The sequence below is a fragment of the Elgaria multicarinata genome, chromosome 9 (assembly GCF_023053635.1).
Source record: "Elgaria multicarinata webbii isolate HBS135686 ecotype San Diego chromosome 9, rElgMul1.1.pri, whole genome shotgun sequence".
Taxonomy (NCBI): Eukaryota; Metazoa; Chordata; class Lepidosauria; order Squamata; family Anguidae; genus Elgaria; species Elgaria multicarinata.
In genome coordinates, this window is record NC_086179.1 from 56,656,369 (window position 1) to 56,671,351 (window position 14,983).

Consider the following 14,983-nt stretch of genomic DNA (forward strand, 5'->3'; position numbering starts at 1 on the left):
CTAAAACAGTTCTTCCCAACCTGGTGCCTTCTATTTTGGTCTACAGAGCCCAGCATTCCTGACCATTGCCCATATTTTCCTGAGGCTGATGGAAGCTGTTGTCCTAAGCAATGAAGTGACTTTAGATTTGTTAAAGAATGCTAAAAATAAGGTATTATTTTTCAATTCCCCCCCAAATTTCTAGGGCTGTGCTCCGCTCCGATTCAGATCGTGAATCCGGAGCAGAGCGACCCAATCCGCCTCTGCCAAAGGCGGAACCGAATCTGGTCAGGGGAGCTGTGGATTGAGGCGAAGTGGTTCACCTCCATCCGGAGCTCCAAATGCAGGTAAGTGGAGGGAGGGGGGTTCACCTGGCTCTGCTGCCACAGTCCGTGTGGCGATGGTGGCGGAGCCAAGTCAGGGGGGAGGGGGGCTTATTCGGCCCCCATTTTGTCCCCCCTTCCCCACCTACCTGCCTCCATCATCCACCGTGGAGGCAAGTAAGTAGGGAAGGGGAGGCAAAATCTCAATCTGCCCCTCTGGATCTCGCTCCGTGGAGCGGGGGAGGGTCGGATCAACCTGAAGCGGTTTGAGCCTGATCTGAAAATTCTGGATTGGTCCATGAAGTGGTTCAGGGGGTCCGTGCACAGCCCTACAAATTTCCAATTTTTCTAAAAATCAATCCCCCGCCCCATTTTCTGATATTTTACATCTCTACCCACCAGCTACTGTGAGGATTGCAGCTACGCTTAGAGAAGAGAATTCTGGGGTGGGTGTTGGATGGCAAATGGCATCAGTGTCCCTGCTAGTCCTGGCTCCAGTATACCACTGGCTGGCAATCAACTGCAAGTTGTGTTCAACAGCAAATTTAAGGAAATTTAAAAAGAACTTGAACAAAAAGTTGACCCATCCATAGATCTGGACATGTTCTTTTCTGTGTTGCAACATGCTACTGTAGTGTAATTGAACTTGTGCAGCTTCTATTCTTTGTATTTAGTGACAAACATTAAATTAATTTAATGTTAACAAGGTCATTTAAGTGCTTTTGTAGGGATATCTTTAAAAATTCACACCATAGATTAAGTACTATATATTGTATTTGTACAAAGAAATCATTCACTCGTGCTTTTCTACATATAGTAAGTGTTAGGTTTGTTAAATGTTAGTATTGCAGTATACTACCTTATCAAAACACAGCTCCCACTTTAAAATTCCATTTCAACTCCATTATCTTCCAGGCATAACTCATTTTATAACATTATCAATGTCCAGTCTTGAAATACAATGATGTATATAGTTTACATAGTAAGACCACCAATTCACCTTTTTCAATGAGAATTAGAAATGTAAAGAGATTTTTTTTTATTCTGCTGCCTAATTTGTAGTACACCAAAATGACTTTAACAAGCTCCATAGCTACTGTTGATGGAATTAACTAAGAACAGTAGGGTTTCCCTTACAAATCAATTAAAATACAAAGCAAAACTTACATACTGTAAATGCAGCAAGCTGTTATGCATGATTGTATTCCAACTGTCTTAAAGTATAATTTATACTATTCAATGAGACTAGTTCAGCGTAAAGAAAATAAAATCCATCATCCCATTTCCCTCTCCCTCTCAACAATCATGTTATTTAACAGAAGCAATTATGCAAAATGATGATTCTGTAAAATAAGGAGTACAAAATGATTATATAAAATAAGTACATTGCAGAAATATAATATAATCTCAACATTTCTAAATAGGAATTTATATACATTAAGGCAGCAAGATTTCACACAAATTTACTACCTATGATTTGAGTGATCCTTCCAAGCCAAGAGCTGATCTTTCCCCAACCCCTTCTAAGTTCAAGTTACTAATAAATGGGATTTAAGCAGTACTGTGCAGAAATGCAACCTTGCCCATTATAGATTGCCTGTTATTTGTCTGTGCTCTTCATTATGGTTTGGTTTTTGGAAACAACAGCAACAAGACAGGGAACCCTTACTGCATCTCTGTTGTTCTCATTCCACTCAAATTGGAAGAACTAGAACAAGAAATGCCATTATTGCCTATACAAATGATGAACAATGGGCTATAATAGTCTCATATATGCCAAAATGGGGGAGACAGAAGGGTAGTCCAATGGAAATTTGACCTACAATCTCCTTTGAAAAGAATTGGAGCATGTGCATAAAGGCATTTGTTTCCTTACTTCTAGAATAATATCAAATCAATTGGTCTCTCCCAATATTGATCCAGAATAATCCATATGAGAAGTGCAATCTTACTTCCTTTACATACAGGAAAATAAGACCCACTGAAGTCAATAGAACTAGATTAGTTCCTTCTGTATGCATGGATCAAAGCACTGGAAAGAAAGAATAAAATTACTATGGGTTACATACAGACTTGATCATATTTAGAGGAGATCCATTACATTTAATAAGACTTAAATTAGTCATGACTAATTTATGTTTTATTGATTTCAACAGTCTCTTAAGTCTGCAGGGAACCCTGTGTGTCCAGGAATTACATAAACACATTTGTGCAAACTTCTGTATTTACATTTTACTTAACATGGGGCAGCATCCATCACTGCCCATCTGTTACTGGAGCTGGCCACTGATTCTGGTCCATGCGCAGCCAGCCCCACCACATCCGCTTGCAGAAAGACCATTCAGCGCTTCCAGGGGAAGCCTCCCAAAACAAGTAGAAACAACCAGCCCCCTTCCAGAAATGTGTGTTTCCTCTTGCTTTGGGGCTTGCCTCTGGAACTGCTGAACTGCCATTCTGCAAGCGGTAGGGGCTGCTTGTGGACCAGAATTAGCCGCTAGCTCCACCAGCAGATGAGCAGCATTAGATCCTGCCCATAGCTAATATTTTTAAATTGCTTTAATTAAAAAAGGAAACATTTTTTTCTAGCACTTTATTAGAATTTATGGAGGATGAAAATCAGTATATGATATATGCCAATCTTGTTAAAGATGGATATCCATGTCTCAATGAAAGTTAACACTACTTTTAAAATTATATTAAAAAAAATTTTTTCACAAAAAGATCAACAAGATTCACTGAATTTGAGACACACTGTGTACTATTAAAGAAAATATTTCAGCTTTACATTTAATCTATGATTTAGCAAATAGAAGGCAGAATTTCTACTAACTTCTAAGTCCCAAACAGGCTAATTTTACTTTTGGTAAAATATAAACATAACTAAAATGGACATGATTAAAAATCCAACAGTATTTCCTTCATACTCAGAGTTTAAGAGATACCTTTCAAGATGTTATAAGGAACAAATATCTCTTTTTGACATTTGGCAACAGATATCTATTCACATATGAATGAAACAAAGCAGGGACTATTCCAGGTTATAATAACTGAGATATTTCAGCATTCAGATGGCTTAACAGGAAGCCTAATTGCCCTTTAAACAGCAGGGCACTTCAAGACCACAAGTTCTCCAGCAATGTTCACAAGAGAATAGACAAGGACAGCATTTGAAGTAAATGCATTGTATCAGTGTGCTTACCACAATTTGCAGCCATAATAGTTTTTACAGGAAAAATTCTGATAGTTACTTAAAATGTTAAGACCACTTTTAACATTACCAAAAGAGAAAGACTTTCTATATTTACAATATATACATATTTACATGCTCTTGTTAAATACTAGGTGGGAACGCCAAGTGCAGAATATTCTTTCTGCAAATAAACGCTCTATCTGTGCAAAGTCAACAAACTGCATCATGGTAAATATACAACTAGATGCAATCTACATTCCGTGGGCCAGCATCCATAGTCAACGCACCAAACCTAAATAAAAAAGATAATCGAGTTTAGTCACAGCATTTAATAACACTTGCAATATTTAGTGTTGATACTGCAATCAATGGTATTTCTGAGGGATGACTGACTTTTCTTCCAGAAATAGTTGGACTTGTACTTATGTGAGGAAACACCACAAGGTACTTCCACTGTGATCTCTGCTAATTCTTTCCACAGCTATAGTTTCCCCATGCTGTTTTGTGTCAAATCAGGACAATTGAGAATTCAACAACCCAAACTGTGGGTTAGCATTATTTGCAAATTAGGTCTGTGTTTTGGGGTAGCAAAATAGTGTCACTCAACTTGCAATTCTCTGATACAAGCCATAGCGTGGATTGGCTAATTACAGATATAGTAGGTAGTAATGTCCACAATTGTGGCAGCAATTTTTCCATCAGTTGTATTCACAGAAAACACTGCTGGCTCTCCTACTGGAGAAGAAAACCACTTTGTGAAACACCCTGAGTTTATTAATAATATGGAAAATACTTCATCAATTCCCATACGTGTTACGTTTTTGTAGGGGACAGAAAATAGCTTCAGTCAGGTATTTAATCACCAGTTTTGAAAGTAATTTGTACAGAATGGTGTTTTTTTATCCACTTACCTTTCTAAAAGGTGATTATTCTCATCTAATTCTTTAACAACACCCTCCATTTCTTCTTTTAGTTTCTTCATACTGGAAGTAAAAATAATATGAAATGCATCATTTCATGCTAGCTTTCAGTTAAAAGTCTTTATGAAACTTTGGAGGCTTTCCTCTGGGTGCTCTTCTTTCTATGCCCTTCCCAGAAAATCCGCCTGACATCTTCATTGTACACATTTAGACAGCAGGTTAAGATCTTCCTCTTTATTTTTTATTTATTTAATACATTTATATCCTGCCTTTTTTTCTCCTTAAGCGGCATACATTTTATTTGTAATCTGCTTGATTATTAATTTTACTGTTGGGCCCTTAATATTTTCAGTAATTTAGAATGTTTAATATTGTATCATTTTGTTACTTTTATTGTACCTTTGTTTGGTTATGTTGTTGTTGTTTGATTTTATGATTGTAAACCTCCCCAACAGAATTTGCCAGTTAGGTGGTATACAAATCTAATGAATGAATAACATGGCATAAGATAACATAAGATAATGAAACTGGAAATAAAGCCAATTTCTTTTAAAAATGCCCAAATAAGACAATAACTCCATATTATGACTATTCATAAAGCAAGCCCAGTTCTACTAACACAGCAATTTCTTCTGCTAATGCTGCATTGGATACAGGGCCATGATCAGAGCTGGGCAGAGGGGCCCCCAGAAGGGCCAGCTGGCATGGGCCTATGATTCTGAGGGGGCCTATTCTGAGTCCCCCTGGGCAAAGTTGCTTGATTTTTCTGTTGTTGATGATGAATTTGCCTAAAGAAAAGCACATAAAGCATTTCTGAATGTGAAGAAGTGATGTCTTATATACATCTTGAATAAAAGTGCTTGCCATTACCTTTTTATACATTATTCTAGTTCATATGTATTTAGAACTGATTAAAAATACTTAATGAGCAGTTTGAAATGGAGCCTACATTTCCCATTACCAGCTTTGCCTGGCCCTGCCCATGATAACTAGCACCATATCAATTGGTGATGAGAGAGTAAGAAACACACATCTAGCACAATGATGCCTTTTCTAGCACCATACAAGCTTGGGCCATTATCCTTATTCAGCTCAAAAAAAGTTAATCTTGAAGTTGCTACCCATTAAATGTGGCTGTGGCCCAGTGCTATGTAGTCAATCAGAGACCTTGTTCTCTTGCAAGATGGCAGAATTGAACATGGAGGATATTCAATCCCTCTACTGATTCAACACAACCATTTGTTTGGTCTGCCATCTAGCTAAGATTTATTAGTTCTTTCCTGCCTGTAGAAAGTAACAGATTCAAAGTCAGTCCAACATGCTTTTCAGCAATACAAGTTGATCTAATAATTTATCTCAGTGTGCTGCTTTGTTTCTCACTATTATTAGGCTGTTTCTGCAAGAAAAGATAACAGGTCACACATTAGGTTGGTGAACTCATTGTTTCCTAGCACCCAGAAATATCTTCCCCTTTTGGTCTTCTTAACCTTCTTAGCCCAAAATAAACCTTCATCTTAATTAAAAGCAACACAGACCAATTTAAGTTTGAACACAGCTGTAATTATGTGGAAAGTGAATAAAAGTATCATATTCACTTGAGTGAAAAACTCTTACCCAAGAGTCATTTCCACCAAAGTGTTTGAACTTGGATAAACTGGATTGATTGTATGTTTAATCCCACTGGAAGCTGCAATCATCTTATGGGGCAATGTTTCTTGTAACTGCAATAAATACATGGAAGTCATGTAAATTACAAAACCAGAGACCCAGCCATCATGTATTTCCAATACATACATGCTCACTAGATATGAGGGATAAAATTGGTATCCAAGAGTATAAAAGAGCCCTCTACCCTGATGACATCATTGGGCCCTCATTAGGCAATTCCTGAAGTCCTTAGATACATAAAGATATTGAGTGAGCTCTCTAGATACAAGGTCAATGTTAACAAACCAGCATTTATACAATTTTGAAGACTTAAATAAAATATGTTATAAGTTAGCAATGCATTCAGGCATATATCAAACATCTAATGTGGATAATCCAGACAACCTTATCTTTCTTCTTATATTGTTAATTATTACAGAACTACAGAATTAGCAAGCCTTGAGCATGTCTGTTCTCAAAATGAATATCTTGTCCACGATCTTGTTTTATGACTGGAAATGCACTGACTCTGATTTTTTTCCCAGTTTTGGAAAAATAGCAATTAATCCTGTCTAGCTTTTTATGGCTGGAGGTGCTCAGCCAAATGCAGACTCCCCCCCCCCCCACACACACACTTTTGGTAGACTTGTTCAAATACATTTAATTTTTTTTAAAAAAAGTATATTATCAAGATGATAATTGGATATGTTGCGCTTTAAACCCTCGGCTTTTATTGGGTTTATATGGATGGTTTTGTGCTTGTGAAGCATCATGAATTGATCTGTTTTTTATTAAAAGCCTCCAAAATTCTTTGAATTTAATAACTGCCTAAGGTATTAAATAAGCAGCCAATATTTTAAAACTGGGAATGACTAAAATAATGGAATATATAGATTTAGAGTAAAGAAAGAAGTTGAAATTAACTTTTATGGATGCTCGCTTTCCCTATATTGAAGTCATTAGAGAAATATATAACATGGATTAAAATATATACAAATAATTTATTCTCACTTAATTTAAGTTGTGTGACAAGTATTTTTTCTTCATTTTATGGTAGTTAGTTCTGTTATATTGCAATTTTTAATGTGTTGTTCACTACAAGAAGTGCAGAAATTTCTTAGCTGAGTTCTCTGGGTGGTGCAACAGATTTTTTGCTTTTTGTTACTATATTATTTTGGTGGATTTTTAAGAGTGCATGCAAATTCATTTGGCAATTGAGGCTTTTTTTAAAACAAACCAGAGTAAGTTGTATGTTAAATCTTAGTACTAAACATCTGACAATAAACAAAGGAAAAAACATGGACCTGATTCAACAAGGGCAGTTACTCAGACTGCTCTGCAGGACAAAAAACACACACACCCCAATACCTAGTGATGCACTGTACTTGCCAAAGACATGAAGGGGTGATCAGCATTGTCAGTTCTATTATTTATCTAGTGCCATCAAAGTGAGTGATGGACTCAATCACCTATCAAGGGGAGGAGGGACCAACTCCAAGGGCTCATCTACACCAAGCAGGATATTCCACTATAAAAGCAGTATATAAAACGCAGGAGCCACACTACTGCTTTATAGCGGTATTGAAGTGCACTGAAAACTGTTGGGGCCCATTGACACATACCATATACTGCTTTCATACCGCTATATCCTGCTTGATGTGGCTCCTGCCTTTTATATACCGTTTTCAAAGTGGAATATCCTGCTTGGTGTAGATGAGCCCCTAGTAACCTTTCCCAGAAACAGATACTGAAAGTTGACTGCATTAATGGCTTGGTACTGGGGACCAGCTTTCTTGAATTAAATGTTTCAAGGTGATTGTTCCTTTGCTTCTCTCACAACAACGCAATGACCCTTGAGCTCCAGTAATTTTAATGGAGCAGTGTTGGAGCCTTCCATATATACAATAAACTTCAAAGTGCACTAGAGAGACATGAGACAGAAATTAATTGATACAAAATTTTGGGAAACCTGGAAAGGTTATTATGAACTTCTGTGAGGCAACTATTCCTCCCTATATTCCAACATGGCATAATGGAGGAGGACTTTTACCTCATTTACATAGTCCTGGTATTTGGACACCTCTTCTTCAATATCAAAGCAGAGTTTTCTGAGAGCCAACAGCTGTTTTCTTAAATGGAGCATCTTCCTGGAAAGAATTAAAATCTATTTTTAAAACAATGTTTTTGTTAATATGTGTGCTCCTATCGAATTAAACACTACACAAAAGAAAAGAATCTTGCCTCATCCAATCCTCTGCCTTGTCTAAGAAAGTTTCATACTTGTTGACACATTCTTCCTTGAACAGAGTCATGGCTTTTGTGGCATGTATAAAAAGCTTCTGCCTGTAGCACAGAAATAAGAATCAGTGTACTGTCATATCTTTTCCAGATAGTCTATCCCCACAATATACTTGTAATTTTATACTCTTTGTAAAATACACATACAGAGAATCAGTGGACTGTAGTGAATTCACATATTTTAGTACATTATACCAATGCTCCTTTACTTTGAACTGGCTCCCTATTATTTATTTGCTGAGATTCTAAGGTATGGGGAATCCTAATGCTATCTTCATGATCAGCTGAGAGCACCCTCTTGATAGCACATGGGAATAAATCTAAACACCAAATACATAAAGAAAGGAGGTCTTGGTGGCTGCCCTTGAATTGTTATTTACATAAGCGATTCCCCTCAAAATGAATACAATAGGTGCCTCATAGCCTAGAAATCTATATAAATCCATACGTGATTATTTCTGAAAACAAAATACCTTCTATTCATTAAACACTCACCCAAGCAAGGACTATGGCAAAATGGGATGATCATAGTTTATTTTTATTTACAGAGCTTTATACATTTTAAAGGGTATTTTATTTTTCAGTTTTGTTTTCAAGCATTAGATATCCACAGTCCACAGGTTAGAAATCTAACAAATACAACATTATACTATTCAAATAGTCTTCTCAAGTTCTAATACAGCATTTGAAAAGTCTGGATGTATGTGCAGATTTAGAAATCTTGAGAGTTGCAATGAATTTGAACTTCAAGAGCTATGTTGTTGCAATTTTTGCCGTTAGTTTTTCTAAAAGTCTCTGCAGAGATGAGACTCAGAACACAGTGGGCTCTCCACTCCATGCTTGGCAAACCATATGCATAATACTTAGATGAGTACAGTTCTCTGCACACTGGTGGAAGCCAACATGGTAGGAGGAGTCCATACCAAAGGAATTCCACAGCAGCACATGGGAGATGGAAGGATATGGTAAGGCATGTGCAGAGCAATCCTGATTGGTGCTAGTGGGAGCAGCAAGGTGGATCTAACACCTCATCCCCAGCCCTTCCAGCTTGTGCCAGCCAGGGCAGAAGGTGGGGATGGTTTCATCAGGCTGTTTAGCCTGGCAGATCTATCTATACACAATTCATGTTGTACAATTCTTTTCAGCTTATATATCTCAAAGAGGTGGACAGGGTACTGAGAGCATTAAGAGCCACTACCTGTGTACTCAACCCTTGCTGTTATTAGCTGATTAAATTTGCCAATGAGGAACTAATGCCATGACTAATGCCTCTTTGCAGGAGTTTACAGGAGGGTTCCCTCCCCTTGTTCAAAACAGACAATAATGAGACTTTTACTAAAGAAACCTTCCCTTGATCCAAGCTGCACAAAAACTCTTGGGACATACGTACCCCATTCACAATGCAGAAGGTATGAAACAGAGAAAGATCAGAACTGTATAGCACTAATGAAACATTATGAAAAAAATTAAAACTTACTTGTCAAATTTGTGAATCTGTTCTTCATTATATGGAAGTCCTAAAGGAAAAGAAAATGAAATGAAATGGGATAACGAAGTAATGGTTCACTATTTCTCATGCTATACATATTGTCCTAATTGGTATATTAGAACTGCTTCCTCTTTACTCAATATTTGAAAAACACATACTAGCTGTTTTTATAAGCCATAACCATAGATTCAAACACACATAGATTTAACAATGCTTTCTTCATAGTAATTTGGTGCTAATCCAAAAATAGATTAAAAATACTTACTTCGTTCTGCTTTGTCTTTTTTGAACTGATAATAAATTTCTGTTATAGAATTCAGTAATACTTGTAACCTTTCTGGGCTAGAAGAGAGAGGGGAAAAGTAAATATATAAACATCAATACATGCCGGGTTATATTGAATAAAAACAAAACATGAAACGTCACTTACTTTCTGTCTTTTGGATAGGTGCCTTCCTGAATGGTCCAGCCATCAGATAGCAGGCCACTAGGAGAGAGTTTGTTTTTGATATCCTGAAGACTGGTCTCTATTGTTCCCCGTGAACTAGAAAGCTACATGAACACAACAAATTCAGACTTACACAGCAAAAATGCCAACCAATTTCACTATGAACAATTCAACAGTAAGTAAACCTGAATTTGGAAAAAGGCCTTCATTTTGAGTGCTACAATGTTGTAATGTTAAGCCATTTACCCGTAACAGCTTTGAGTGTATATCTGAGATTTCATCCACTTCTGATGGTGCCAGGTTGATTTGCAGCAAATTTTGATATCTGTACATAAGAAAACAAGACAAACACAAAGTAAACTAACAGTGGCCTACGGTTCTTTTTACTAAGTTTTTTTTAAAAAAAGTTGTTGATATTCTTGAGCAATTAAAATTCTGAATAAAAATATTATTCAGAATCTAATTGGTCACTTACTATTATCTTCAGTCCATTTGTGAACCCTGGAAGGCCCCTATGGAACCCCTATACAACCTACGTCCCCTTCAAAGTGTTAACTGCAGCCCCCCCTCCCAGTGGATACCCCATCTCCTGCCACTAGTACCTAATTCCCTCCCCTAGTGATTTTGATATAGGTTACTCTTTCCCCACTGCCGCTGCTATCAGCAAGGAAAGAGCAAACTCTTTCCTTGCGTGTGTCGTATGCATATGTATGTGGGTATTGTAGTCGATTCAGTATCACATGTCACCCTCAGGGCTGAAAAGTTTGTGCAACCCTGCTGCAAGGTTTCAGGAAGACATTCTTTCTCTAGAGATGCTTGGTTCCAACGAAATACTAAAAGTCTGTGGAAATACTCCCAGTTGTGTTGAAGGCAACTTCCAAGTATGGAACATTTTAGGATAACTGAATAACCTTTGTTTCTGACATGATTTCTCCATGTGATCTGCTCTGCTGCTGCTTAAGTCTCCCTAGTTTATGGAGGATCCATAACCTTGAGATGACTCAAGGTCAAGTAGTGCTCAGTTTGCACCGAAGCTGTTCGTTTATGGCACCATGGCTACGACAAAACTGAAAAACCCTCCTCCACTGCCATATCAGTACACATATTGTATTCAAAAACAGAACTGCTTCAGGTTACTAACAGCAGAGCAAGACAGATTTGCAAAGCAGGAGAAACTGCAGTTTGCCTCTTCATAGCTATCCATACACTCCACAAGCCTTTGGGAAGAGATGTGTTTGGTTTTAGTACAGTGCCAAATACTATGGCAGCTTCAACTGCCAAACAATGCCACAAGAAGTAGCAGTAATATTAATTATTTAAACAGCAGAACTCACAAACGATATCTCTTGATTTTTTTCTGGAGTACTATGTCTAAGCTGTTATTTACAAAGTTCATTAAACAATCATTTAATTAACCTTAACCAGCGAGATTTTATTTTTAAAACTACAGCTGTCATTGACTTGAAAAGCACAGACCTTCCTACAATACACAATTTAGTTTTAAAAAAGCACTTATACTCACATTTTCCCAGCTTTCTCTATATTTCTGTTACAAAATTCTAATTTGATAACAACCTCTGTCTTTTTGTGAAATGTTTCACTGTAATCTTCCTTGATGATTTCGCTAGAATATACACAAAACGAATTAGTACACATATTTTAAAAAAATGTTTATCATTCTATAGCTGAAAATGTCTTGTAAATGTTGTATACTCTTATGTAAAAACTGGCACCTACTCTAAATAAACATGAATTGTTCAAACCATTACAGAGATGTAAAAGCCATTAACTTGTTTCCAAAAAGATAATAGGTCTAAAACAAAAAAAGGCTGCAATTCTAACACTTTTAATAGGATGTGTACCCCCTTGAACTTAGTAGGACTTATTTCTGAGAAAGCATGTTTAAGGATAGCACCATCCTACTACATACAAGCGTTGTAGGCTTAGATGGGATTTGACTACATTGGGTTGTATCCAGACTTAATCATACTTAGAACAGACCCACTGAAATGAATGGGACTTAAATCAGTCATGGGTAACTTAAGTTTCAAGGATTTCAACAGATCTATTCCAAGAGTGCGCAACCTATGGCCCTCTGGAAGTTTTGGCCTACAATTCCCATCAGTCCTAGCAAGCATAAGGGCCATAGCTCAGTGGCAGAGGCACATGCATGCAAAAGATCCCAGGTTCGATCCCTGGTATCTAAAGGAATCAAACCTGGAACAGAAAAACTACTGCCTGAAATCCTGGAGAGTCGCTGAAAGTCAGTGTCAATGATACTGGGCTAGATGGACCCATGGTCTGACTCAGCAGGTATGACTAAATTTGGATCCAACCTATGATTAAAAAAATACTTGGTTCTATAGTTTCCTTTGATGAACAGGATAACTTGAGACATTGTAAAGTCTACCTATATTGTGTGAAGTGATATTATCCACTTATTGCATAGGTTTGTTTATAGCTGGATGGATATGGTACAGAGTAGTAAATGACTCTTTACGGCTTTCCAGTTGACACTTTAATTATCCAGGGTCAGTACTAATGCCTGAGAAATAACACGCAGCAAGATTCAAGCAACAGTAGTACTCACATTAGCCATCTGATTCCCTTTCGCATCTGCTCTTGGTAAAGCAGTAAAGCACGAGCAACTCTACAGGCATAACATACAACCCCTGTCACTGCCTGAAAGACAAGTAAAAGCATCAGTACCATATATTACAGTTTCCTACAAGCAAACAGATAGCAACGAAGGTTTTAGTAATATAAGATGAACATTTTAGATTAAGGCAACAGTATGAAAAGGTAATTTGTTGAGGTAGGTGGGAACAGTGGCCAACATACCTATTACCAAAATTAAAGGAGAAGTTGAAACCAGAGTTTTACAACATGGGCTCCCAACCATCTGTGAGGCAAAAAGGAGCAGACACACACTGGAGATGTAGCATTATATGGCTGAGTTACTCAGGAGGTGAGTAACCCAAATCCTAGCTGATGATCACGACATATTGAAGCTTAACCCATGGTTTGTCGGGTTATCTCTATGGCTTGTCAGAGAGATAAGTCAGAGTTCCTGGTCTGCACATAACGCTAACCAAACCACAGACGGAAGGTCTGTGATTTGTTTAATCACAGCATGCATGAACACACTGCTGGGTTTATTGTGAACTGGACAAATACCACACATGTATTTCATTTCTAGACAATTGCCCTATTACAAACTTATGATTAAATACTCACTTTAGCCATACTTGCATCAGAATCCAAATCAAAACGCTGATGGACCTTAGGAAGCAAAACTGCAACAGATTTTTTAAAAAAATAAACAAAAAGTTATCCAAATTCAGAATATAATGACATTTTAAAAGTTATAATATAATAAAATAAACCAATCTGTTCCTCTCAAAGAGCAAAAAATAAAGACAAAAAGTCAATGCATACTGGATAAGGTCTGCAGAATTGTATCAAGAAAAGGTATCACGGGCTTCATTTTCAAAGAAGTATATTAAATGAAAAGAGTTTTATAGGTTGAAAGGCAATTTCATGAGATCTTTTTGTGAACTGGTGGATAGAAGTGTCCAGTAAGAAGGAATTTATTGTAAGTAGAATCTGCTTTTCTAGCTATGTGTAAAACTGATGTGTAATTTTTTCAGGTGTTAGGAAGCTGATGAAATCCTATGCTATAACACTGAATGTCCTTTTTTCATTATCAATTTCTTTGCTAGAGCATTTTTAGCTGCACCTAGCAAGGAAAATGTTACTGCCCTTAAAATGTGAGAATGTTTTTTATTTTATATTCATAAGTAATAAAACTGGTAATGCTGTTGAAATTGCTGTTCTGTTTAAAACTAAACCATCTCAAAGAAGCAAGAAATGTAATTTTGAAGGGATTTCTAATGCACAAAAGCTGCAACACAAACCTTTGTGTGTCTACTCAGAAATAAGGTTCAACAGAACTCACTCTCAGGTGAACATGTTTAGGATCACAGCCTATCAGTGCAATCCTATACGTGTCTACTCAGAAATCTGCCCCTCGGAGGTTACTCTCATGTAAGTGGATTGCAGTTTAAACCACACGTCCAAGTTCCACCTTAAATGCAAACGTTAGGTACATTCTATCAGGCAATACTGTTGCAGAAAACTTTCTGAAATAAGTGGACATTTCACAACAGTGCATAGTAAATTGCACCAACATCTTTCAGAGTTAAACTTGGACTGAAAAAATTGCTAAATAGAAGTAAGAATACAAGCTAATCAATAGCTATTTATAAAATAACTTTCTATCTAAAATTCTTCTTCCCACCCAATCAATTTCTAGTTATGAATAAAATACTACTTTTAAGTAAAACTTTGAGTCAAGTATGCACTCCAAAAAGAATTTAATATTTCAAAATATCCACATCTAAAAGGTTGTGAAGGGTATGGCTCCTGCTCCCCACCAAAAGCACCACTTGTTTCAATAGGGCCTGCATAAACCATTACTCCACCAAGGACTACAGCAAACTATTTCTTGCTCACTGAATCACGAATTTGGTGGTGAAGATGAGAAGGGAGATAAAATCTGAAAAAAACACCACACATTTTAAAGGTTGATAATTACCAATGATTAATAACAATTTTTTTAAATTTTTTTTTTACTGTGCAGCTTGAAGTAGTTCGCATTATTTTATAAAGTTCAAAGAAGTTAGAAAC

The 14,983-nt window shown here is 36.9% G+C and overlaps 1 protein-coding gene across 1 annotated transcript in view; it reads right to left on the reverse strand.

Annotated features, from left to right (window-relative positions):
• Positions 1-1,303: 1,303 nt before the first annotated feature.
• Positions 1,304-14,983, reverse strand: part of TBK1 (TANK binding kinase 1) — a 30,043-nt gene continuing 16,363 nt past the window's right edge. Inside the window, exons 10-21 of the mRNA XM_063133939.1 lie at positions 13,532-13,590; positions 12,885-12,976; positions 11,817-11,918; positions 10,541-10,619; positions 10,277-10,398; positions 10,112-10,188; positions 9,835-9,874; positions 8,301-8,402; positions 8,110-8,206; positions 6,027-6,133; positions 4,404-4,475; positions 1,304-3,784 (exon numbers count right to left, since the gene is read on the reverse strand). Of these exons, the coding sequence (XP_062990009.1) occupies positions 3,733-3,784; positions 4,404-4,475; positions 6,027-6,133; positions 8,110-8,206; positions 8,301-8,402; positions 9,835-9,874; positions 10,112-10,188; positions 10,277-10,398; positions 10,541-10,619; positions 11,817-11,918; positions 12,885-12,976; positions 13,532-13,590 (1,001 nt within the window). The 3' untranslated portion in view covers positions 1,304-3,732. The remainder of the gene's footprint in view (positions 3,785-4,403; positions 4,476-6,026; positions 6,134-8,109; positions 8,207-8,300; positions 8,403-9,834; positions 9,875-10,111; positions 10,189-10,276; positions 10,399-10,540; positions 10,620-11,816; positions 11,919-12,884; positions 12,977-13,531; positions 13,591-14,983) is intronic.